At 36.8% G+C, this 27,626-nt stretch overlaps 3 protein-coding genes across 5 annotated transcripts in view; 2 read left to right on the top strand and 1 right to left on the bottom strand.

Annotated features, from left to right (window-relative positions):
• The first annotated feature begins 16,004 nt into the window (after positions 1-16,004).
• Positions 16,005-17,609, top strand: terb2 (telomere repeat binding bouquet formation protein 2). Its single transcript, XM_077713789.1, has 5 exons — positions 16,005-16,186; positions 16,620-16,701; positions 16,772-16,911; positions 17,338-17,393; positions 17,477-17,609. The coding sequence occupies exons 1-5, from the start codon at positions 16,123-16,125 to the stop codon at positions 17,546-17,548; spliced, it is 414 nt and encodes a 137-aa protein (XP_077569915.1). The 5' UTR covers positions 16,005-16,122; the 3' UTR covers positions 17,549-17,609.
• Positions 17,610-19,090: 1,481 nt separating this feature from the next.
• On the top strand, positions 19,091-25,303 carry sord (sorbitol dehydrogenase). 2 transcript variants are annotated; one of them, XM_077713392.1, is made up of 9 exons: positions 19,091-19,258; positions 19,350-19,383; positions 20,434-20,598; positions 21,481-21,640; positions 22,319-22,437; positions 23,794-23,859; positions 24,439-24,617; positions 24,691-24,812; positions 24,935-25,303. In XM_077713392.1, the coding sequence occupies exons 1-9, from the start codon at positions 19,205-19,207 to the stop codon at positions 25,098-25,100; spliced, it is 1,065 nt and encodes a 354-aa protein (XP_077569518.1). In that variant the 5' UTR covers positions 19,091-19,204; the 3' UTR covers positions 25,101-25,303. The 2 variants fall into 2 exon arrangements, with proteins under 2 accessions (XP_077569518.1, XP_077569520.1); XM_077713394.1 differs by lacking the exon at positions 19,350-19,383 and having other exon boundaries at positions 19,120-19,305.
• A 1,263-nt stretch (positions 25,304-26,566) lies between these two features.
• The window catches only part of apba2b (amyloid beta (A4) precursor protein-binding, family A, member 2b), a 33,699-nt gene continuing 32,639 nt past the window's right edge, over positions 26,567-27,626 (bottom strand). For both annotated transcript variants that reach the window (XM_077712863.1, XM_077712864.1), the window contains one exon: positions 26,567-27,626. This exon is cut by the window's right edge and continues 265 nt beyond it. The gene's annotated coding sequence lies outside the window, so the exon portion shown is untranslated.

Raw genomic sequence — 27,626 nt, 5'->3', positions numbered from 1 at the left:
ACCCAGTTTACAATTCCAGGGACAACACTGCAGTGGACTGCTTTTCAAAAGATGCTCTCCCCTAAATTAGGAGTTTAAAACTCAATTTATTGGGTCTGAATTGGAACTGGAATTAAGACTCAGGGCTTCATCAGGGATTTCTGAAACACCGAAAAAAATATTGTTAGGTTCACTAAATCACTGTGTATCGGTAGCTAGTTAAACTGGGAAATAAATATTGAAAATGCTTTTTGACGGAAATCAACGTCAAACCCATTCAACTGGGAGGGGCTGGAACCAATCAACCAATTGCTTCTATTCTGTCCAGATTAAACAGAATGTACATTGACAGCCTTCAATGCCAATGAAGGCCTTAAGATATGTTAAGTATGTGAGGTCCCAGGAGATTTAGAAAACAAACCAACAAACAAAAATAGAATAATAAATGAAATATCCAGGCGCATCTTTCTTTCTCCTTATCCCCAATTATGACTTTTTTTTGAAGATGTATTCATTTTAAAACTATTTAAAGAAGTTCCTTCCATACACTTAAGGATGGCCAACCTACTTTGTCACAGAGGAACACAATCATAGGTATAAATTGACTGACTACATTTAGATATCTTGAGCAAAGTTACATCCAAAAAATCATGGTGTGTTGAAGCCGATCTAATGAGATCTTATTTAGACATGGTCATGATACTTATACTACTATAAAAAAAATATTTTGAATTACACTACTGTACTTGGACGAGTGGTTTGTGCGTCTGCCTCAAAGTTTTTGGGTCGATGATCTGATCCCAGGCCAGTCCATACTTGCGTGGGTATACTCCGGTTTCCTCCCACGTTCCCAAAAAAATGCAGAGTAGGCTGGTTGAGTACTCTAAATTGCCCATTGGTGTAATTGTGATCACGAATTGTTGTTCTTGTTTGGAAGATAATCGAAAACTAATAAAGTCTCCTTGTGCTGTGCGATTGGCTGGCCTACCTGGTTCCCGTAATTGGCTGTGATAGCCTCCAGCACCCCCACTACCTTTGTTAGGATAAGCGGTTGATAAAATGAATGAAGGGATCCCTCACCTTTAATCGTCAATGGCTGTGAAGCATTTAAAGCCAACCTTTTCAGTTAAATTGCATTTTGTATACTCAATGTCCAACCATCCAAATTCAATGAATGTTAAGTTGATTTATTTGAACTGTAGAAAGCGATCAAGCCTTAATTAATTCTGTGGTCAGTTGAAAGCAAGGCTATTTAATATCACAATGTAGTCCTAACAGTTATATAAAGGCAAGGGAATTGTTACTGTTATGTGTTTTAATTATGCGGTTGGGTACTGTGAAAAGAAGATATCTTTGGGATGCTCACATTCAGTAACTGTCATGGCTATATTATATGTTTGTACTCTACGTATACTGGAGAATTGACCGATTGAAAGAAGATACTCAGGGATTCTAAAAAGGATGTTAAAATCAAACGTGGCCGACCAAGTGTAGTGCAATATGCAAATGAATCGATTGTCAAAACAACCTGCTGCTGCTTTGAAATGATAGCATTTGAAAAGCAGATAACACGAATGAGTAGATATAAACACTGTAAGCTCTATTTATATTCATCACGCTTTATTGTTGAGACTCGGGGTTCAAGCTTGGGTCAACGATAAGGGGAACAAAGACAGGTGAGTTGAAATCTGCTTATGGCTTATAGTTTTGTCTTGAAAGTCAAAGAAGAGTTGGAAACAGCAACCATTTTACTGGTACTCAGCATCACACAATTCGGAGGGATAGACAAAAGGCACTAATGGTGAATATTTCTGGTTTTAGGGGGTAGAATGGAGGCTAAAGGCCTGAACACTAAATGACTGCTGTTACCGCTTGGATGCTGATTTATTGTTTTGCTTCAGGGATGCATACATATATGTGGGAGAAAAGGACAAGTCCACTTGAAGCACACACAAGATGCGGCATGCAGCCAAAATGTCGTCCAAAGACTCTCATCCAAGTACATCCCAATGCTTTAAGATATGATTAAATTTGATGTAATAATACAGAATAAACCTTTAACTTTTTTTTACGGCCTCTTTTGTATGCGGTAGCAGCTTTTAGCCCTCCTGCTGATAGGTTTATTAGTGTCCTGCCAGGCTGAGTGCCACATTTACGTCAATGTTGCTTAGGTTAGTGCCAAGAGAGGCAGTAAGGACATAAGCAAAGACTTTGTTCACAGCAAAGCATATATCAAACACATAAGATCATTAGTGCTATACTTAATGTGAATACATTTGCATTTTTAAAAATGAGAACACATGCAATCTGACCTTGCCTCCCATTTTTTTTACATCATGGGAAGGCATAAATACTTATAATTTAGTATTGAGTTATTTTATTTAGTCATTTTCCAAACTGTGAGGCCAAGGCGCTAACCAATCCCCCACCGGGCCACCTTTAATAATATTTACATCATTTGCTGCTTTCCCATAACTGTTTGTGACAGACGTGGTCAAATCCGACTGAATTCTCGACATCTTTTCATTGTAATGACTACAATAATCACACAAATCGCTGACCTACTTATATAAATAGCTTTGGTATTATATTGTCCAAAACAAAAATGCTTTCAGGCATTTCATGTTGTTGTTTCTATCTGCAAATCACTTGAGACATGTTTAGTACCAGAACAAGAGAAAAAGGATGATAAGGAAAAGCGAAGTTTGGGGTGTCAAAGGAAATTGTCACATCTCCTAAACAGAAACCAAAGTCAAAACAAAGCTAAAAATAAGATACTTAAATTACAATGGTCTTGTAATGATGTTATAGTTTGTGCACATTTGGGATTATTTAAAGGGAGTATATAAGACAAATTGGATATAAATTTAATTAAATAGACTAATATTACTGTTCTAGGAAATAGTCTCTGCATTTCGCCTGTAGTCAGATGGGATAGTCACCGGTATGGAAGATGAATGAATGAATGAATAATATTTCTGTTCTTAAAGAACAGTGAGTGTGAAGGTGAATGGCTGTTCATATCCTAGTGCCCTTCAATTGGCTGGCAAGGGTGTCTGCCTCCCATTTATTGCCCATTGTTGGCTCAATCATATCACGGCCCTTGTGAGGATAGGCAGAACAGAAAATGAATGATTGATTAATATTACTGATACAACAGGATAACACCCATTTTGTCAATTTACTTACGACATATGTGTGGCTCCAGTTTTTTTAACTAGGTCTACAATGTCTTGTGTGTCTTGTGTCTGTCTTGCGACTGCAACCAAGAAATTTCCTGAATACAGGGTGGAATAATCTAATCTAATCTAATATAATATAATTTCTGTTACAACTCTGTCTGGCTTTATGTTAAAATCACACGATCTGTGTTGCTCTGTTTGCTTTTATTCTGTCTTTTTCCTCCTCAACCAGGTTGGGAGTGAGGGAGGTTACATGGCACGAAGGGAAGCTGATGTACTGGCAATGACGCACCACCGCCCAAGCCTAGTTATGATGTGCTCATCTTCCTCCAGCGAAGGGTTGTTCTCGTGAGATTCCACTTATGATGTCTCATCACTCCACCATGGCCTGACAGTTCTTGTGAGAAAAATGAAGGAAAAATTGACATGAATTCGTTTGTCGGGAATTTTGCCTTTTTTGGGGGGGGGGGGGGTGCTGGTGGGGGTTGCTAGTGTTAGAGGCAAAAGATGGAGGAAAAAAGTTGAGGATAAGAGTCCAACTTTGCAGTGGTGCTTCAGTAAATAAATCAAAAGTCTTCCAATAAGTTATCAATACAGGATCGTTGAAGGCTATTTCATCGACCTTACGTCACCCTCTAAGGCACAGGTGTAAAAAAGGTGGCCCGGGGGCCAAATCTAGCCCTCCGGGTCATTTTGTGTGGCCCAAGAAAGTAAATCATGAGTGCCGACTTTCTGTTTTAGGATTACATTAAAATGATAGATATAGATATATATTATATTTCCTTATTTTCCCCCTTTTAAATTAAAATTGCAATTTTCTAAACCGTTTTTGTTTCTTTTCAGTTCAAAAATAATTTTGTAAAATCTAAAAAATTTCAAAAAATATTTCTGTTTTCCACTTTAGTATGGAACAATAAAAAAATGGTTCCCTTTTGAAATGAAAACCAATTATTAAATCGATTATTTTCTCTTACTAAGAAAAAAAAGCTAAAATAAACATTAATTATATTTAGGGCTTTTAACCAAGTTCCTTTAATCCATTTATTTAAAAAAAATCTAAATATTATATCTAAAATGGTCCGGCCCACGCGAGATCAAGTTGACCTTAAAGCAGCCCGCGAACCAACCCTAGTCTGACACCCTTGCTCTAAGGGGTAGCTAAAAGTAAAATAAAATAATTGGATTGGCCAAAACATGACTTGTTGGTGTTCTGTTTGTCAGCCAATTAGTGAAGCCGAGATACAAAGTGGTGAGTCACAGTAAGACCATTCAGTTTGCATGAGACTCCCAACTGCATTTTATGAGTGCACATTTGTTACCCTGTATTGCTCGTGTAGTGATTTCTTTTTTTAGAAAAACACATCCTTCTGAGGTAACACATTTAATGGAATCAGTCTTCCAAAGTCTAGTAGTGCAGCAGGGCAGAAAGCATTCCTTTTCTCCACCGTCACACTACTTGGATGTCCTGTTGTAAACAGGGAAAGAAATGACATGATGTCTGTCCGTGGCTTGGGATCCAATGGCATCATCAGTCAAATTTACAAACATAGGATTCCTCCAGAACATTAACTGTCATATCTTCATTTTAAAAAATGTCATTTTGGTTTTCCTTTACTAATTACTGAAATGTATTTCCAACATGAAAACTCTCTTTTTGCATTTACATACAATAAGGGAAGCAAAAACATAATAACATTCAAAATGAACACCTAGTTTACCTATTTTCTAAATCCTAAACTTCAACATACCAGTTTCCAGTGCTGGAGGGAAATATAAATGTATTTACGTATGTTATGCATTACTTGCAGGTTTATGTAGGATATGTGTATAATTTTGAGTACTTTATGTTTTGCAATTAAAAATTGATTTTTCCCAAATTTCTTTAAATATATATATATTTTAAATACAGTTAGATTCCTCATTAAAAGAGCAGCAAGGAATGTCACTTATATATACATATTTTTTTTTTTTTTTACAGCAAAACAAGAATAGACATTGTCTAGTCGCCAGCCGTATATATAATTTGTTGTATCCTTCCATGGTAAAAAAAAAGTTTTAATTAGATCTATTCCAGATTGATTTGTGATAAATTCACAGCAAATGGAACAATTAATCTGATTACTGAATGTTTTCTCCTTTTCTAACCATTCTCTTCTCTGTAAATCCTGGAAATGGTTGTGTGTGAGAATCCTAGTAGATCAGCAGTTTCTAAAATTGTCAGAACAGCCTATTTGGCACGTTTAAAGTCACTGAAATCACCTTTCTTCCCTTCTCCGATGATGACTTAAAACAAGTAGCAGATTTGATTTTGTCTTGAATTTGACCACATACTGAAATGGATTGAGTTTTCTAATTGACTATGTGACTGGCCAATTAGAAAATTGTGTTAGAACAATCGGACAAGTATGCCCAATAAAGTAGACAGCGTTTATATGGGTATACAAATAAATATATATGATGTTAAGGTTGCAGTCTTTGAAAAAGGTGGTAGAAAATTAGTTAAACAAGCAGGATTTTTTTTTCATCAGCAAAACCCGCCAAGAAATGTCCAACAGCATATGGTTTACCAAAACTAAGCATGGCAAAAGTCATGCATGTACCAGACTCTGCTCTTCTTAGGATTTATTTGCAAATAAGCACTAGAACTTTACGTGCTCAAATTAGCGTGGTAAACAGCGACTATGTAAAGGTCCGATTTGTTGCTTAGTTGAAGCACCGGTTCAAATTACGGTCAGCCAGGATTTGTTTGATTAAGTACAGCCCAAAAGCTTAACACTGTACCTATTACAGGATGGGGAAAAAGTAATGGCACAATTGAAATGGCTCCCTCATAACGACACAAACAGGACACAATCAAGCAAGCTTTGTGTTTTGGTTATAGGCATAGAGGGACAAGAGGTTCTTTAAATTGCTTATGCGTCTAATATTATACTACAGTGAAACCTTCCTGTGAACTACAATTACCAGAAAATATAAGTACCTATACAATAAGAACTAATACATGTACAATGCTCAGTCTTTTTTTATATTGTAAGAGAAATTGGGTTCTATGAAAGTGTCACATTCATATATTTATAACATTATTTATTCCTTTATTAACTTATTTATTCCCTATTTATTTATGTCTAAAATGTCCTTTCCTGTGTCTTTATTCTCACCCTCTTGCTACTGTGACAGTGAAATTTCCCTAATACGGGATGAATAAAGTTGTTTAATATAATCTTATCTAATCTAATATTGAAATTACTTTTCTTGAAAGTATGTGCTCGGTTTTTTCATAGGTGAGATCTCCAATAATAACAAAATGGCACATTTAAAAAGTTTTGTCATATTACAGTGGAAACCGCCATAAACCTCACTGTGTTACATTAGCAAGCACAAATCCTGTGAAATATGAATATCTTTGAAATTACAAGTTCTATATAATATCCTCTACACACTATAGTATTTATAGCTACACATCTGAACCATGATACACTAGCCAATGGCAAACCAACCATGCATGTGTCCATGTGTGTATGTGTTATGAAGAAGGTAGAAGCTTATATTTAGATAGAAACCTCCTCCAGTACTAAACAAGTGGAAACTTGTCTCTACATCATCCTCTTAGATAGAATCCAGAAGGCCAATAACAAAAAATCCCATGTTCTCCAAGGTCCATTGTTTACATTCTTTGGCTGGAAATGGAAAACCTGTAACATTACTCTTTGTTTGAGGCTTGTTTATTAAGCTCATACCAGTTTAAACACACACACACGCACACAGCAAACCTTGGATGGCTATTTCATATTATTGTCAGTACTAGTCATTCATCCATTTTTAACACCACTCATCTTGATCAGGGTCACGGGTCTCAGCTGACTTCAGGCGAGCAACAGACTACACACTCGACTGGTTGCCAGTCAGTTGTAGGGCACACACAGAGACAGACAACCATTCACACTCACAATCCCACAGCAATTGAGCAGCAATCTGAAGTCAGGCGAGTAAACTACTACACCATCGGATAGCTAAAAATACTAATTGAAAAAGTATTTGCAGTGGAAGGCTGTTTATTGTGGACGTTCCATTTCCAATCCCCTAATACACCAACCATGGTGCTGGAGCAGAACATGCAAACTTCAGACAGAGGAACATGACCTGGATTTGAACCCAGGACCCCAGAGCTGTAAGTCCAATACGCCAACAACTTGCTCCACCGGCCCATCTATGGCCAAAATTGTGGCTTTTCAAAACGAGCAGTTGCAGTGAGACACTAATTCAACTTTCAATGCAACATTTAACTAAAATACTCCATCACGGAACACCAGTTTACAATCACTATCTAATAACATCAGACACCCAAATAATAAAATATATTGTACTCACAAAAACGTTGTACTGTAGTACTCACGAAAACGTTGTACTGTAGTACTCACGAAAACGTTGTACTGTCGTACTCACGAAAACGTTGTACTGTAGTACTCTCTAGAACTTACTGTTGTACTCACTGTTATTTAGACAAATGTCTGGCCTCTTACCTATTGTTGCACACTCATAGAAGCTAAACTCTGCTGGGACAAAAATGAAATGAACCTAAAAATGACAACAAGATGCTACAGACTCTTAGAAAGAGATAATATTCAATTTTAATGGAAGATTTAAAAACAGGTTTTAAGGTTTAGACCTTTAGAGAATCCCCCTGAAGGTCACTGTTCCAACTTAAGGACAAAGCCTTTGACCTCAAAACCATACTGTGACACTGGGGTGTAAAACATAAGGCCTGCGGTCCAGGAGCGGGCTACTAGGAACTAGGTAAGTGACAAAAAAATTAACTCACTGCCCGCCATTGATAACGATAGAGGTCCAATGAACTTAAACTGGCTGTTGATGCTGATCTTTCAGTGCCGTTGACATCACAACTCCTATCCATTTTGCAAATTGATAGGATGTCTAGCGCCTTTAAATTAGTTTTTTATAGCCAAAAATAAATCTGTCCTGCCCACATGAGATCTAGTTGGCATGAATGTAGCCCGCAAACCAAAGTGAGTTTAAAAACCTTGCTGCAAAACAAGCTACTGTATCTTTTAAGCAATGAAAGGATTTTCATTCAACCTCCAAGAATTTCAAGCAAACCATTCATCATCAAAAGAGAGGGAGGAGGTCCACCAAAACTGTTTACAGTGCAATAGGAATCTGCTGACTGCAACTCGGCGTTATACTGGAGGAATACATAGAATCTCCTCAATCAAACTGTCACATCTTCTGTATAGAAAGTGGAGTGAAGAGGGAGATAAATGTGAGCATTGATGGAGCAGAATGGCAATATCATGGGCTTTTAAGGGATTCCCCAAGTACACCACATAGCTTGAGAAGTGGTGGGGCCATCCTGTTTGACATTCCTTGTTAATATTGCTCAGTAGAGAGAAAAAGTCCCTTTGGATCTGTAGACCATCTGGATGGAGTGTCTACCTGTTGAGAGTGGGAGACTGGACTGAGGGTTTATCTATTTGGGGAATTTGGAAAAATATGCTTGCTTTTGAAGAGAAGCAATATTTAAAACCAGGTATTAACATTGGAAAAGGAAAGATTGAACATTGATATTCCTTAGCCAAACTGTTGGCGAGTAAAGGATAGGCCCTTAAAAAGATGGAAATAAAGGAACACAAATGGCCCCTGTTTGCAGAATACCCCAAAAGAGGAATACATTCATACATGAGGAAGAAATTCACACCAGGAAAAGAAAAATCCCCCACAACTAATGGATGACGGGCAAAAGTTAAAAGACTGCTGACCAATGAGAGAAAAACAACTCTTCGCTTTGTTTTTAACTTGTATAATAATGCTTACTAGGAAGATAGTCTTATTGTAACCCTATTACACCTCTGCTAAGACAAAGATAGTAATCCACTGCCTCAGTGCGCTGGTTGTGACACCTCTGTCAGGTTGATAAATTATTTGGCTTAGAACTAGTGGCTTTTACTGGAGTTCTTATATGGGAATGAATATGCAAGGAACCTTGAGTAGTAAGGAATTAACATGTTATTTAAAATGCAAGGTTCCTAGACTATTTAAAAAATTAAAATCTTTTAAGAACTTCCAGAGAAGTGCAATGAAACACTGATTACCCTCAAATACAATTTAGAGTTAGTCAAAGTGTTCCACTTGTACTTTCTGGACTTTGATACTGTTGGATCCTGTTGCTCAAAGCTAAATTTGCTGAAGCATATCAAGTGTGGGTGATTTGTTTCCGCCCTGGATTTGAGTCTTTATTATAAAAGTGAAAAAAAAAGAAGGGAAATGCATGATACAGGTTAATAAATTGCAAACAGAAATATCAAACAACACAAAAGATATTTTTAAATGTATATATATATATATATATATATATATATATATATATATATATATATATATATATATATATATATATATATATATATATATATATATATATATATATATATATATATATATATATATATATATATATATATATATATATATATATATATATATATATATATATATTTAGATATATTTGTATCGTGTGTAAAACCATCATTATGGTGCATTACACATGTTTAATAATGAGAAGTGGAGCGATGTCAATGTTAGCCTCGTTTTTAAAGTCAGCAGGGGAAGATGCTTGAACATCTGCATGAATCATGTGTGTGAGCAGTGATGTGACTTTTTTATATTTTCGTTCGTGCATTGCCATGTTCAACACCCCAAATTATTCATGCCTCTTCTGTCTCTCACGATTCACAAATCGAGGTCAATTGAGTTACTTTCTGTGACGAGAGCGAATGATGGCAATTAGCTTGACTAATTATTTACATTGTCCACGGAGATATTGGGCCAGTTCTCTTTGTAAAAGTCAATCAGGTATGAGTGCACGAGAAATAATGAATTTGTACACATTTTTATCCATTCTGAATAATTGAGCGGATCAAAATAAGCTTTGTCTATTTGCATGGCATTGTTTCTGTCAGAGGAGAAATGTAAAAACCTGGATACATGATATTTGTGATAGAAAGGTAAAAACAGACCTAGAGTTGATTATTCCGGTGTTCACCCAGGTGTAAACCCAAAGAGGGGCCATCATTTAGTGATGCCATTATTTTGACTCAAAAAGATGACTCATGGTGGATGCAAGTAACTGAGAGGGCAAATAGCATTCACACTTGGCCGAGTCACCGGCACTCCATGTGAGATGCACACATGAATAAACACAAATTCGCTTTCTGCGTTGAAGGTGTTCAACACATCCATCCACATTCCTCATTCTCCCTCTTTTCTGGTCTGTGTGTGTTAGTTAACACGTCAATTGCAAATGTTACATTGCCAGCATTCCCCTGAGTCTCTTGGGATTTCCGTCTGCAAACACGCTGAATATTGCCAACAATTTTACTGTTAATATACCGATGTTTATGATTGAATATGATTTATAGTAGTTATTAAAAAACGGACACTTAAGAGCTTTAATCCTTTACGGAGCAAATACATGTTTTTAGTCATTTAAAAAACTTCAATTGTTATCATGTTATTCTTTCAAATCATTTATCATTATGGCCAAATGGTGAGCGAGTGGTTAGCCTGTCGTCAAAGATCGAAGGTTTGATCCCAGGTGGGTCCTCACTGTATAGAGTTTCGTGCTCTCCCTGGTCTTATGTGGGTTTTCCACGTCTACTCCGGTTTCCTCCCACATCCGAAAACATGCTTGGTAGGCTGGTTGATCTCTCTAAATTCCCCCTATGTATGAGTAAGCGTAAAAGTTTGTACGTCTCCTTGTACACTGTTATTGGCTGGCCACTGATTCAGGGTGTTTCCTACCGGGTGCCTGTAGTTGGCTGGGATAGGCTCCAGCACCCCTCGTAACCCTTGTGAGGATAAGCGGTTCTCAAAATAAAATAATCATTTATAGTTGCTGTAGAGTGTACGTGTGTGTGGGTGAGCGCAAGGCAATGAGAAGATTAAATTCCTTTTTCCTATTGGCAGAATAACAAAATATAATTGAGAAGCAGTGCACTAGCCACACTGGGTGTTAGGTTCACCAATAGGCATCACCAAATGCACACACAAATAAAAAAGACAGGAAACTCATCTGTGGTTTTCTTGCAAGAGAGAATCGAACCGACGCGCCTTCGTCCAAGTTCATTCTGCCTTTTGATACATCTTTTTCCTGTTTATTAGCTTCATGGACCCTAGTTAAAATAGATATCTCAGCTCTCAAGGCAGGGGTGAGAAAATAGGAGTGAGAAGTCGATAGAAGTTCTAGCTCTCAAAACAAATGAAGGTCATGTTGAGCCGAAGGTTCTTCTCCGAATCCAGCAGTCCAAGATGATTCGACCTTCATTTGTTTGGTCTAACTAAGGAGTAATTGTTTATATGGTTGCAAGCAGATGTTCCAAAATGACTTTTCTAATGTTTATCAGCTAAGTAAAGCAAAGCGTTCTTCATTGAGAGAAGATATATAATAATGTAAGATTAATAAGCTAAGTAAAGCAAATCGTTATTCATTGCGAGCAAATATATAATAATGTAAGACTAATAACACTAACACAGGGTACAAACAACAACACCCTATTATTGCCCTAGGTTGCCCCAAAGAACCATATGTGCAGACTGTGTTTTTTTTATTAAAAATAGAATACCAGTTATAGCGCAATGTATTTTTTCTAAGAACGTTAAAGAATTGAATTCATCCAAATTTAGGGTGGGAAATGCATGATGGTTCATTTTTTGAAAAGTGCAATGAGCAGCTTGTGATGATTGAGAATGGTAGCGTGTGCAACTTCTTATTGTGGAGTAACTTTCAAAAGAAGAGAAAAAAAACTAAGTATTTTCTCAAATTGCTTAGGAAACAAAAGATCCAACTTTTATTTTACCTTTACAATTAGAGAAGCTAGAGTGCAATTCTACTATGTCACCGGACAACATTCATCCATTCATTTTTTGTTAGAGTACTTGAAAAAAAAACCCACAAAGGCTTAGGAACATGCAAATACCACACAGGAAAAACAAAGCCTACCAGGGATTGAACCCTCTATTGCAGAACTGTGAGGCGGACATGGTAACCACCATTACCAAAAAGATTAGACATGTAAAAGTAAATAAACATTTTCTTTAATTCAAGGGCCGCCTCGTGTTGTGAAAGGTCACTCGCCTGACTTCGGTGCAGGCTCAATTCCCGCTGGAGGCGGTATGATTGGGAGTGTGGATGGTCGTATGTCTCTCTGTGTCCCCCTGACAGAATGGCGACCAATCAAGGGTGTAGTTTGCCTTTCGCCTGACAACAGTTTGGCTTCAGCAACCCCCACAACCCTTTCAAGAATGAGTGATAATGAATGAATGAATGGAATAACACATTCCTCAGCCAGTGTTGACAAGCAATCATGTTTTAACCGCCCCATTTCACCTCACTCAGGAACAATAACCCTAACTGAACTATGACCAGAATGGATAGATGCTAAGCAGAGCCTCTAAAATAACTGATCTTCTCTGTTATCAAATTGTATTTGTCTCTGACTTCTTGGTCTATGCAGTGGCATGAGAGCAGACATGTTATTTTCAGTTTTGGTCACTCTGGGGTGTCATTTTCCTTTACATATTCCAAACAAAATTGAGGCAAAGAGACAGAACATCAAAGCTGAGGTGGACAATAATACCTCATCGCACGGCAACCCTTCATCCTTCAACACCTGCCATTTCAAGCCTGCTGCTTTTATGTGTTAGCATCCGCAGCAGGCAAACACACTTGATATGTACTCTGTGGTTATGACATTTTGCGATTTTGTTAAACAATAAAGTAATGCTTATGAATGGTTATTTACTTAGTATGTGCGCTGCAATTGGTTGACATCCATTTCAAGGTGTAACCACATAATTTCACCCAAGACAGGTTCTGGTTTAAATGTAATAATTATTCAAATGTGAATAACTCGTATATTCATTATTTCAGGAGGCAGCCTGGTGTTGCGAGTGGTTAGCGTGTCGACCTCAAACCTGCGATTGGCTGGCCGCCGATTCAAAGTGTGCTCCGCCTCTGGCCTGGAGACAGCTGGGATTGGCTCCAGCACCCCTTGCAACCCTAATGAGGATAAAATGGTTCAGAAAATGAGATTAGATTAATTATTTCAGAGAACATGCAAACTCCACAGAATGAGGACCGACCTGAGATCTATCCCTCGATCCCAGACCTGTGAGGCTGACACGCTAACCACTCGCTCACCGGGTCGCCATATTGTTAAGTAATTTAAAAATAGTTTTTTTTAAATGGCCAAAAAGAGTCACTTGTTCTATCAAGGATTAAACGTCTTAAGTATCAGCTTTTGAATATTGGTGAGTAAAATATGCCTATTTTCCCAAACATATATATATATATTCTTAGGTTATTATTGATTATTGTTTATATGTTTTGCAGCTGTAAGCTGCATTCAAGGTTTTATAGCCATAAAATACTTATTGAGTGTTGGATTGATTCACACACAACACTACTGAAGGCCTAGGTGTGAAATGCACGGCCCGCCACTGAGTGTTGGTAAAATACAATAAATGCTCCTCACACTCACGATTACTCATTGAGCCACGTCACTCTTCAAGGCATTCAGGGGTGATTAAATATAAACATAGAGAGGTATTTATAACTGCATTTCTTTGCTTGATCTAAAAATGGCACTTCAATTTGGTCGGATGCAAACAAACCATTTGCTGGTTCATTTTCTGTCAGACTAGAGGAAGTATAATTCGTTTTCAAACTAATTCAGCGAAATTTAAGGACAACGTTGTTCAATCAGTCAAGATCTTCTCATAGTGACAGTGATGGTGCGGTAACATAAACTCACCCATCACTTCTCATTTCTCCCCCATGTGGGAAGCAAGATTAGTGGAAAAACTCAGCAGCAAACAATGTAAATAACGACAGACCCAATAATATATAAATTATTGTTGGATATCTAAGGATCCAAACGTGGTAGCGCTTAGTGCCATTGGAAAGTGGCTGTGCAAAATGAATGAAGAGGGAGTGAATAAATAATGGAATTAGAGATGAAGTTAATTATTATTTTAGTGATTAAGTGGAAGAAAATTCCACACCAACAGGGTAAATGCTCCAAAACCTTCAAATTTGAAAACATCTAACAAAATGTGACAAGGAGAAATTCCTTAAGGAGGAATTGATTCCCACCAAGTGTTTTCTTTGATTTATCACATTTAGAGATCAATCTATTGTTTCTGCATTGGAATCAATACAACATATACATTCAGTATTGACAATTCTGTTGTTTTGAAATGATGAAATCTTTCGGAATAGAAAACCAACAGAGAGTACGCCCGACGATTTTCGATAAGCACAAGCACTCTGTCTTGTAGAACACACTCAGAACACGCTAGGGTGGGGTGGGTTTGGGAAACATACCAGTAGTGGCTTTGCTGTTGTCATGGCAACTGAGTTATCACTGCTTTTGAAGCCTTTCTAGTTTGGACCACTCACTGTACACAACCTGTGCAATGGGGAAGAACACAATTTGAATTGCAGTTCCTTGAGGAAAGAGTCCATTACATGCTTATGGAATGAGTGTCTCTGTCCCTTCACTTAGACCATTAGCTTCTTGGCAACATTCCTGCTCTGAAAAAAAAATGCTTGTTATAAAAGATAAGACTGCCCGACGGAATATATTAAGTGGATGGATATTGGCAGAGGCAATGACCTGCACATTACCCTAATGTTGATAGTCCAGAATCTGGTCTGGATTCTTCAGTCAGCTTGTTATGTTATGAATAAGTGAGATTTGAGAACACAACTGCTTGCGATGAAATGTCTTAAAGGGAATCACTCATGACAGTTGTAACCTCCACCAGAATACGTTATATCATCAAATAAAATTGCCAATGTTTCATTATTTTATATTGGCTCTCAGAGGGCCGAATTCTTTCATAAAAATGTAACAATTCAAGCAAGGGCCAATTTGAAAACCTTCAACTTTTCTTTGTTAAATAGAGGATACGAATTGGATAGAAAAAAAAGATGGAGCTGTTAAATCAGGTTTATTTAAGTATTTACTCATTGGCTGCCATTGACGGCCATAGAGATCCCAGAGAAAACCCAGAGAAAACCTACGTAAGCTCAGGAGAACAAGCAAAATCCACACAGTGTGGACCAAAAAAAATTGATTACATTGAGGGAATCTAAAGAATAAACAATACTTGGATAAGTGGTGGTTAGTAGGTGTCTGCTTTTACCTCAACACATTGAATTACAGTACTAAATACAGTGTTAGGAGCCAAAAACAAGGGCTGTGTCTTAGAATTTAGTCTCCATGAAATGCTACAATCTAACAATTGCATAATTATAAAATGCTGCTATCTAGTGACATACTCTAGTACAGCATACATTGAAATTTATACAGCTCTCTGTATTGGATGACAATATATATATATATATATATATATATATATATATATATATATATATATATATATATATATATATATATATATATATATATATATATATATATATATATATATATATATATATATATATATATATATATATATATATATATATATATATATATATATATATATATATATATATATATATATATATATATATATATATATATATATATATATATATATATATATATATATATATATATATATATATATATATATATATATATATATATATATATATATATATATATATATATATATATATATATATATATATATATATATAATATACAATAATAACATTTAAAATAAAATTTCCAAAATTCTAAATTATTGTAAGGAAGGGTATTATCGCGGTATACTTGTCGATAAAATAAAGTAATTCGCTACAAGAAAAAAATATATTAAAAATTCTGTGTCTGAGTGAAGTATAATTACAAAGGCGTTTTGTTCCAGATGTCAAAACAGGAGCTAGTCAGCCTTTGCGATTTAAAGTACTGACAGACCTTTAATTTAACCAATGTTTGCAAATAAGAAGGCTTGGTTTTCAAGCAGTGTTTCGAGGTCCAGTTGGGATTTTTGGTGTAAGTAAAGAACTACATTGTTATATCAATTTAAGCAGAACAAACAATATTTGCGTATCATTCGCTAGCATGCTAGCTAGTTACAGACACTAATAATGTTTGGATGAAGCCACAAAACAAATGACATGTTACATCCTAATGTTACCATTTGACTTAATTTTGCCCAGTACTTATTAATGTATTATTTATTGTTATTATTTATTTTCAGTTTGTTTGTTGTTTGTGCACTTTGTGGTGAAACTTTAATTATCATCATAGCTGTATAATGACAATAAAAACATTGAATTCATTTCAAAATACATATAAGTCAACAGTTCCAACAGTGAACCCATTTTGTCTCGTTTAATTTTGTTTTAATTTGTATTTATTTTATTATATTTGATTATCTTTCCATTGTATAATGACAATGAAAGCATTTAATTCAATTCAATAGTGATGGAGGATGGCATAGTTACAGGATGGAAAACAGCCGATTATCTTTTCAGTAACGATGCCACACACCTTGACACACTGAGGTGAGTAATTAAAAACTTTCCACTTTTCATTAGAATCGGTCCTATTCTTCAACTGCTTTTATTTTTGCAGCGTTTTTCAAAGCATGGAGTACATCCAGGGCAAGGTGACTGTTTTTCACAGTATGTTCCTCTGCGCCTGCAAAAAACGACGTAGTGTAAAATCCCTCAAAATCGGTCACTATGTACTCCCTCCGGTGCCCGTGCAGAATGGTGAGCATTTTATCCCAACAGATGAGTTAAGCGTTTTGATGTTACCGAATTAAAAAAGAATTAAAATCAACTAAACTATTTAAACGACTGTAAACCAAAAGCACAACAAACCACCTCTTGTCATGATATCATTATAGATATTTATTTTAGCCTTTTATCAGGCCTGAGAGGAATGTTATTTCAGGTATATGTATATCTTACCTAAAACATATGAATTAACCTTGTCCTGGTTGCTATCTAATCACAGGTTGTTATTTTTGTTATGAATTGTATTTTTTGTTTTGTTTTATTTTTTGTACATGACTTTGATTCATGAAGTGCAAAGAGGTCTTTGGGTGTTGTATTTAGGCCATAATTATTTAAAAAAATAAAAATATTAATCAGTTATGTGCGCTTAGTTCATATTTTTTTATTCTGTTTCCACAGCAGTGAGAAATGTGACTGGCAGGCTTATTTGGGAGCATGACAACCCAGGTACACAGGTATGGTTTGATTACATATGGTACCTTATGATAGTGTTCAACTATTATAATTCCCTTACGACTGTTTTTTGTGTTCCTGGAAGGGTTTTGATGACCAGGCTGCATACAATTCCAAGGACTTAGAGTCTAGCAGAACCTGGTTTGCTAAAATTTGACAGCTCTGTGATAATAAGGACACAATGCATTAAATAAAGCAACCTTTCTATTTTAGCTATACTGATGAATTCATTGAAGGTCATGGGGAGGGGGGGGGGGGGGGGGCTATCCAAGTCACCCAGGGGCACCAGGTGGGGACACCTTGAATTGGTGGCCAGCCAATCACAGGACACAAAGGGACAGACAACCAACCATTCACACTCCCACTCATACCTAAGGGCAATTTATAGTGTTCAACCAACCTACCCTGCATGTTTTTTGGGATGTGGGAGGAAACTAGAGTACCCAGAGAAAACCCACGCAAGGGCAACATGCAAACTCCAGAACTGTGAGGCAGACGCGCTAACCACTCCATTGGGCCGCTCTGATTAATTCATCATTGTGACCCCTGTCTTAATATGAAAGATTAATGTCCGTGCAGCCCGCAAGATTGATATGAGTGACAGTGTTCCGAGCTGGACGAACCAATCATGGTGAGGCTGTCCAGTGCCTCGCTCACTCACTCATGAGGAGTGCAATATTTCTTGGTTGAGGGAAACAGGGGCACCCCGACGTGTCTCATTTGCACTGAAAAAGTTGCAGTGCACAAGGAATACAATTTGAAACGTCATTATACTACGAGACATGCTGAGGAATACGAAAAATACCTGGGAGATGAGAAAGCCAACCAGGTTGCCAACTGTGATCAACTGTGTGAGAAAGCGCAGTTACACTGTAACCAGACGACTCCCTTTATATTTTGGTTAAAAAAAACACCCAGAATGCCCTGTTTCAAGTTATTTTAGCTGGCCACATTTGCCCAAGAGATAGGTTAGGTTGAATTAGAATATTTAATATTATGATTTAAACTGAAAGCTCCGAATGACTGGTGACAAGTGGATATGTCAGTGGACAAGTATATATTATAGTATATATTATTATTTCTGTTTTGCTTATCTTAAGGGTAGCGGGGGTGCTGGAGTCTATCAAAGCCAACTATGGGCAATAGGTGGGGTACAACCTACAATGGATGCCAGACAATCATATACCTCTAAAATACATAAAATTACGTATTTATTTTAAATATACTATTGCATTTGAAGTAAACTTCAATATGTTAACCCGAATTTCTCATGCGTAACAAAAAACAATTTCGGATGGCCTTGGTCACGTGCTCCTTTTTTGAACCAATCATCTTTTACTTGAATAAAATCGCATATTATGAATTATGTATAGTATTTTAAAGGAAGCAACCAATGTCTCGTGTGTGGTAAACGGTATGGACATGAATACGTTTTCATTGCCTATTTTCGAGAAAACCTTTGGCATGGTCCACCATATGAAACAGAAGGGGTCAACTTGGCTAGTCGAAAAGGAATTTGATTACATTGCACGTGCTTTACAGCATATGAAATATTGATCATTATAGCAATTTAAATTAAAAAAATAGGAACGAAAAATGAGAAGTAATCAGAATTATTTTACATTAATTCCAAAGAGAAAAGTGTTCACCCCTTCCGCAGTGGACTGTGCTGCTTCTTTTAACCAATCGCGTATTTGTTATGGTCCCAGCCCCCAGAATACCACCCCTGATGTACTTTGATACTTAAAGCATGAGTTTAAACCTCTTTTCTATCGAACTTTGGTTTCTACTTTCTTTGTAGCTCGCCCCTGTCATGGAGAAGGAAAATTTGTCCGTGGTGTTGCACTCAAAAGGAGACCTCCGTCTGGTACCACATTACAACGTTAACCTATTCATTTGGCACGTCGGTGTAAGGTGAATGCACTGCCATAACTGGTTTATGTTTGCGTTTACTTCAGGAGAATCGCCCGATCCCGGAGCCCGGTCCTAATGGTACGAAAATCTACTGCATGTCTATTAAAATGTAATTTGTTGTAGTTAACCATTCAACACAACCCTTTGGCCTTTGCATGGTTTATGACACGAATCCATAAATGTTTATTGTTTTCAGTCGGCGTTTATGATTGTCATTTGTGATACTTCAACAAAGTTTCTTATCTGTGACATAAATATGATCAGTTGGATATTTTCAAGATCAAGTTTACATTTTTATAGAGCACTGTACAAGTATATCACAACCTTAATATAAATGTTATGAAAAGAATCACAGATCTCCAAATGCAATCCTAATTTATCCTAATTCCTATCCTTATTTTATTTCAAGATCGAATTAATAAATACAGGTAAAAATACAACGTATTTACTGAAAAAGTGGCGTGTATGCCTCAAATGGTTGCTATTTATTTGCAGAATTCAAATGTATTGCCAATCAGCCAATAACTTTTTAATTTATGGACAAATTTGGGTAGGGGTGCCCAAACTATGGCCCATGGGCCAATTTTGACCCGCTTCCCAGGCTATACTGGGTACAGTAAATGATGGAAATATCATCAAATATGGCATGCACAAGAAGATTATGAAAATGTAAAAAGTGTTTTACACTAAATAGCGCTAGTCACTTAGACACTGCCTCTCTATTAACTCGGAGATCAAGCCTGACAACATAATTAAATTAATGTAGAAAACTCTAGATTTTCACTATTTCTGCATACATATATTAACTTAAGAACATGTCATTGATGACCATAGACATCCAAATCAGTTTAACTGGGGAGTGGCAGCATCAAAACCTGACAATGGCAGCCATTGAGCCAATGGTAAAAATGAAAATTAAATCACCCCCATCTTTTTTTTTACATTTTTGCTGATCCTCTGTTTAACAAATGAAAGAGATAGAATTTCCAGTTGCTCATGCAGCATTATTTTTTTTCTCCAATAAACCCTCTGAGGAAAAAAATGAAGACCGACTTGATTCAGGGACATTTAGTTCTCCACTCAACATGATGTCTCGCTCATGGTAGTTGTGTCTTCTTTTGTCTTTAGAGGTTTTACTCCAAATGCACTCGGTTGGCATCTGCGGGTCCGACGTTCACTACTGGCAGCACGGCAGCATTGGTGACTATGTTCTGAAGAAGCCAATGGTGTTGGGGCATGAAGCATCAGGACGGGTGGTCAAGGTCGGTTCGGCAGTCAAACACCTTCAAGTTGGTGAGAAAGACTACATGCCTCTCATTTGTCATACACCAATAATCAGGGCTATTGAAAATTCTTGTTTGGAAAAATATTTATCTTTTTACTCTGAATCTCATTTGAAGAATTCAATATTTTCCACAATTCAAATACAGTGTTACCCTGAGATACGAGCTTAATGTGTTTCAAAACTAAGCTCATATATATTGATTTACTCGTAACTCAAATGAAGTAATAACAAAATAGTAATTTCCAACCCTCTGAAAAAACACTGAAAACAGGATATTGGATTGGAAAAACATTTTTAGTTGTTCTAATTCGCCATCTTTTAACAAATTAACAAGAAACTAGTGATTTAATAGTACTAAAATGTGTTTAATAGTACTAATATTAGACGGATTTCACAAAGGGGAGAGAGAGAGACAAAGAGAGAGACTTTTTGCATGGCAACACACTCATACATAACATAGACAAATTTAAATTACTTTGGTTTGCGCTGTATGCTCTATCAAAATTTGCATTGTATCTCAAAATAAATATTTGCTTAAAATTTTACTCTTCTCTCAAATTGCTCGTATGTCCGGGCACTCATGTGTTAAGGTATTACTGTACACTTTAAAAAGTGCTGTAAGTTGAATAGGTTCACAAGCTCTTCAATACATATATTACAAGTAAAAACAAACTGCCTTACATTCAATGTACCTAATCCATTTATTTACATGAATCATATCTATTTAATGGTTTGTCCAAAATTATAATTTTTTATTTTTTTTTTGTTTTCTGTGATGTTTGTTTTGGTAAGAAGTCTCGTTATTAAACATTGGAGAAAAATGGAAATGCAATGAGTTGTAAAACTTGAATGAAGAACCATCATAATATATCTTAGTCTTTCACGCTTAGGTGACCGTGTGGCTATTGAGCCAGGTGTTCCCCGAGAGATGGATGAGTTTTTCAAAAACGGACGCTACAATCTCTCTCCGACTATCTTCTTCTGTGCCACGCCACCCGATGATGGCAACTTGTGCCGATACTACACACACAGTGCCAACTTCTGTTACAAGTAATACTACAGCGTTACTCGACCAATTACCTACACACACACACAGTGCCAACTTCTGTTACAAGTACAGTGTTCCCTCGCTACTTCGCGCTTCAGCTATCGCGGACTCAGAGCTTCGCGGATTTTTTTCAGGGAAAAAATAAATAAAAAATTTAAAGATATTAAGTTAAAATGATAAATTACATCATTTTACAAGAGGTGGAAACAAACTATTCAATTTGAATTAGTAATTGCATCAAAAAAAAGGCCAAAGAAATGGTCAATAACATGGTGAGAGTTGAGGAATCGCATTGATGACGTCATGGCTGTTTCCAGGCGCATCTTCACCGCCCAAAAAAACAATGTTCACAACTCCCAATAACGATGTTTCTTACGTGCAAAAAAACTGCGGAAGATCCTCCATCCGGACTACTATGATGTTTTGCTTGGTGGTGCTTTTGTGCACGTGTTACACGTTTCTTTAAGCATTTTTGAAGGGGCACCCCTACTTCGTGGAAATGCACTTATTGCGAGGGGTCCCGGTCCCCATTAACCGCGATAAGCGAGGGAACACTGTAATACTACAGCGTTACTCGACCAATTACCGACTGTGTCCAGTTGTCAGGCTACAAGCATCTTTCTCAAACTTTACATGCACTCTCGTTACTTTGACTGGTCTCTTTCTCTCTCTTGCTCCAGATTGCCTGATAACGTGACGTTCGAGGAGGGTGCTCTGATTGAACCTCTCTCGGTTGGAATCCACGCCTGTCGTCGGGCAAATGTGGCTCTGGGCAGTACTGTGCTCATCTGTGGTGCCGGTATGTTATTTAGGAAAGACAACTGAGCTTATTGCATAAAACTAATTTGCTGAGGAGTGACTATCATGCCTGCACAAGTAAGGAATGTGGTTAGTTCATATCAAGGTGTTGAACATCTGAATAAAAATACACATTAGATGGTGTGAATGGATAGCTGTCTGTATGGTTGCTTTTATGTTTAATCTTTTTTTGAGCTATCAATTTTTTTTACGTTCAGACCATGTCCCAAGCTTGGTCAAAAATTAAAAATATGATTTAGTTGGTTTTCAGGCTAAAACTGTCTACATCACAGGTGTCAAAGTGCAGGCCCGCGGGCCAAATCCGACCCGTCACATCATTTTGTGCGGCCCGAGAAAGTAAATTATGAGTTTCTATTTTAGGATCAAATTCAAATGATTATAGAGGTACATTGCATTTCCTGATTTTTCTCTATTTAAAATTAATCATTTAATTTTTTTAATCCAATATTTTTTCTTTTGTGTTTTTAGTTCAAAAAAGCAATTTGTAAAATCTAAAAATAAATATATAGAGATTTTCTGTCGAAAATAATTAAAAAATAAGTTTCCATTTGAAATGAAAGACGATTAAAAAAATCCCATTACATAGAAAAAAAGTTCTAATAAAAATTGCTTTAAATCTATAAACACGGACTATTTATGGCTTTTAATTCAATTAAGAAAAATCTAAACCAACCTGAGTTTGACGCCCCTGGTCTACATGATTAAAGTTTTTATTAACTTAAAAACTATTTTTGAGTATTGTTTTGATTTCTTATTGTTAATTACTTTAAGTATTTACATAACATTTTAAATTATGATTAGACATTATACAGTGTAAAAGAAAACTTCAGCAAAAAAAACACCATTCATTCTTTGGCATTACCTAAAAAACTCAAAAAGTAATTAAAATTGAAATGAATAAGTTATGGATATCAATTAAACAATTTTAAACGTGCATTTTAGAAGGCCAATTTCTACCTAATTTCAACATTAAAAATCCTTTTCTTTATTTGTGTAATGGAAAAATGTGTGTTTTCCTTTAGCGTAAATGTCAATCAAAATTATTATTAGTATTTGAGCTTCTGATTTACTTTAGTATTATAGACTTGTAATTGTATATTGTGAGTATATTTAGTAACCGGTTGTGGCATTTTGGAATTAAATACTGTACATAAATAAGAACATTGAAACAACTTTGTTTAAACTCCAGATTTCTGGTATGTATCTTTTTTTCCTCTTCTCACAAATTGAATACTCATGAATCAGAGTCTTAAAGTCAAAAAATGTTATTCTTTTTCACCATCTTTGGGTTTAGTGAAGTATTAGCTACAGTTTGTGTGTTTTTCTTGTCTTACAGGGCCTATTGGGTTGGTTTCTCTGCTTGTGGCCAAGGCAATGGGAGCAGCACAGGTTGTCATCACAGGTAAAATGACTACCGTATTTTCACGACTATAAGGTGCACTGCATTATAAGGCGCACCCTCAATGAATGACATTTCTCCCATATATAAGGCGCACTGGATTATAAAGCGCCCTGTCTATTTTGGAGAAAAATCTAAGACTTAAGTTCGCCTTATAGTCGTGAAAATACAGTACGTTTTTATTTTTTAGGATTTTTTTGGTTTTTATTCCGCGTGGAGGCCACTATTGGTTGAAGTACTATTGTTTATGCAATATATTTTTTTGCATTTATCAGTGTCAGAACAAATTTTGTTGTTTTCCAGCCTTATTCTATTTCAAACTTGTCTGTAGAAGCTAAATACCGTATTTTCCATATATAAGGCGCACCACATTATACGGCACATCGTATTATAAGGCGCACCCTCAATGAATGGCACATTTTTTTATTTATATATATATAAGGCGCACTGGATTATTAGGCGCCCTGTCTATTTTGGAGAAAATTTAGGACTTTTAAGTGCGCCTTATACTCGTGATGATACGGTACCTTTACTCTCCTACAATATTTATTATTCTTTTTAAATGCCCATTGTCACATTCAGATCTGTTCCCTGAGCGCCTGGCAATGGCCAAGGAGTTGGGCGCAGACTTCCAACTGACCATCAAGCAAGGGGATACACCTCAGCAGTTGGCTAAGACAGTGGAGGGGATGCTAGGGGCTCAGCCTCACATCACTATTGAATGTAGTGGTGTTGAAAGCAGCATCCAAACTGCTATCTATGTACGTACACTGGTCACAGATCATAGCATGTCGTGATATTGGAGAAAGTGAGACAGCCGTTGTGCTCAATCAGGCTACCCGCTCAGGAGGCGTGGTGGTCCTGGTGGGTCTTGGATCAGAAATGGCCACCGTTCCTCTGATCAACGCAGCTGTCAGAGAGGTTGACATCAGAGGAGTCTTTCGCTACTGCAACACGTAACTAAAATAATCTCTTCTAGCATGATGGTTATTGCTCAATATCTTGAACTTTACTCATATTGTTGATCACTCAGTTAGAATGTCAGTATGTCTTGTGTAAACTGTTTTTTTTTTTTCAGGTGGCCCATGGCCGTCGCCATGTTAGCGTCAGGAAAAGTGAATGTAAAGCCTCTGGTGACTCATCGCTTTCCGCTGGAGCAGGCCCTGCAAGCATTTGAGACTACACGTCAAGGTCTTGGAATAAAGGTCATGTTGAAGTGTAACCAAAATGACCAGAATCCCTAAACCATTTTAAGACCTTTTTAGAATTGTTAATGTAAAATTGGGATAATATGATAAACTGTTTACTATTAATGATATAAAACAGAGGTGCTCAGTATGTTAATCGCGAGCTACCAATCGATTGCTAAAGTATTATTGGTAGATCGTATGACAGTAAGACTTAATCCAGAAAATAAATAATAATTATATTGGACGTCAGCTGGGAAGCAGCGCTATCCAGGCATGATTATTACCTGCCTACACTATTTTAGGTCCTGCTGCATGAAGTAGTATATCATAAGCATACATACATACAGGGGCCTGGAAAAAAAAAGGGTAGATCGCGCAACTGGCTCCTTGAAAAGTAGATCTTTGAGCAAAAAAGTTTGAGCAGCCCTATTAACCGATCCAACTATACTACTACTACTACTACTACTACTACTACTACTACTACTACTACTACTACTACTACTACTACTGCTACTGATAATAATAATAATAATAATAATTTAGTTTTTATGGTTCGAATTAAGGGTGGCCCGGTGAGTGAGTGGCAATCGGCTCGTCCTCGCAGTGGGGGACCTCTGTTCAAATCCAGGTCGGTCCACCTGTGTAGAGTTTGCATGTTCTTTCTGGGCCTGTGTGGGTTTTCTCCAGGTACTCCAGTTTCCTCCCACATTCCAAAGACATGCATGGAAGGCTGATTGAATACTCTAAATTGCCTCTAGGTATGAGTGAGTGTCAATGAGTGGTTGTCTCCTTGTGCCCTGGGATTGGCTGGCTACCAACTCAGGGTGTTTCCTGCCCTTGGCCTGAAGTCAGCTGGGATAGGCTCCAGCACCCCCCGCAACCCTAGTACGGATAAAGCGGTTCAGGAAATGAGATGCGGTTTGAATCCAAATGCATTTCTCAATTACTGTCACAAGAGGGAACTAGAGTGACATATTTACTGGTATCAGCCTTGCGATGATCATGTTCATGCCACTTACAGCCGGAAAAAACAATCGATATAGTGACGGAACATGATGGCAGATGTCAAATACATGTTGACACTGATACATTTGATTATAGGTCTGGAGATCCTCTTACTTTTATTTTATACTCTCCCCTCACCCAACCACGCTCCCTTTACGCCCATAAAACCAAATTGATGTAACTGGGCAAAAATGGAGAAAATAGATGGCGTGACAGGACACTGTTTTAGTAATAATAGCTGTTTGAGAACATGATTTTTGCATGCAGTCATCAAACAAAAAGTTGGATTTTTGAATATGCTGTTTGTGTATTTATTATTTACACACTTCAGCTGTACAAAACAGAAAATATTTAATAAGCCTAACTTGTGTGCCTTGTATTGAGGATGGGGGAGGAAATATGGCTACATTGCAACAAACTTCACTAAGAGCAGAGACTTGTAGCCAGAAGGCGTCACACTCATTTTGAATTCAATGTGGGAGGATGTCAGAGCACTGAGAAGAAGAGAAAAGACATGCAAACCCTACTCAAATTTTAATGAACCACATTTACCACACTTGAATATGTCACCCAATCCCACACAAGCAGTCATGTTTAGCTCAGATTTTATTATATGGCCACAATGACATGGTACTACATTACGAGGCATGCATACCGAAAGTGTTTATGAGACTAAATGGAAATTTGACAGTGCGTTGTTAAAAGCTTTACGTCGTTGCAAGGCTTTTACCATTACAGTATGATTTGCAGTGTGGCATTTCCCTCTTAAGATTCAGAGCCCACAATCAATTGGAAACATTGAGTTTGTAGTGACACTTTTCTGTCTTGATGAGCACAATAATAGACACATTTCTTTTTATGTACAGACATTCTAATACTTGTTAGGGCAATGAGACAGCTCACACGACACATTACATTCACAGTCCACTCATTTTTTTTTGCATGAGTTTCAGTCAGGAACACCAAAGATCAACATACACGACAGGAAGCAGACAGAAGTTTGTTTCTCTTCTTTCCATACAATGTATGAAAAGTGTAATTGATGCATGTTTCCAATATTGGTATTCAGTTGGATTCTGGTTTTTACATGATATTTAGAAAAGTGTTCTGCCTTACATGTGTATTGCCATAAAGTTAAACCCATTTACTGTACACCGTTGGTCAAAAGTTTTGAGACTCTTTCTCATTCAAATGAATGGTGGTATGTCTCCAACCTTATAACCTCGGATGCATATGGCATTTCTCCCCTATTTCCCTAATGCATACCTACTTACACACCAGTGTAATTCCTATACAGTGCAATAACGTTTTGTTTTCTTAACAAACATCTGCTTTAACTTCTAATAATTACAAGCGATATTCTTGCTGTAATTGTCTGCATCTCACTCAACAGCACATTTGAGAAACTATTTACAGCAGCGCTCCTTGTATCACTTGCTGTCACAAATGTTCCAAAGTAAGAAATTAATATTAATCTGAAAATTAATCTATAAAAGATTTAAATGTATTGCATTTTGTGTGGAATATGACACCAATCATTAAGCATTCACTCCTTTGCAGGGAGACAACAACACA

The sequence above is a fragment of the Stigmatopora nigra genome, chromosome 3 (genome assembly GCF_051989575.1).
Source record: "Stigmatopora nigra isolate UIUO_SnigA chromosome 3, RoL_Snig_1.1, whole genome shotgun sequence".
NCBI lineage: Eukaryota > Metazoa > Chordata > Actinopteri > Syngnathiformes > Syngnathidae > Stigmatopora > Stigmatopora nigra.
This window is presented reverse-complemented; position numbering and strand designations above follow the sequence as displayed.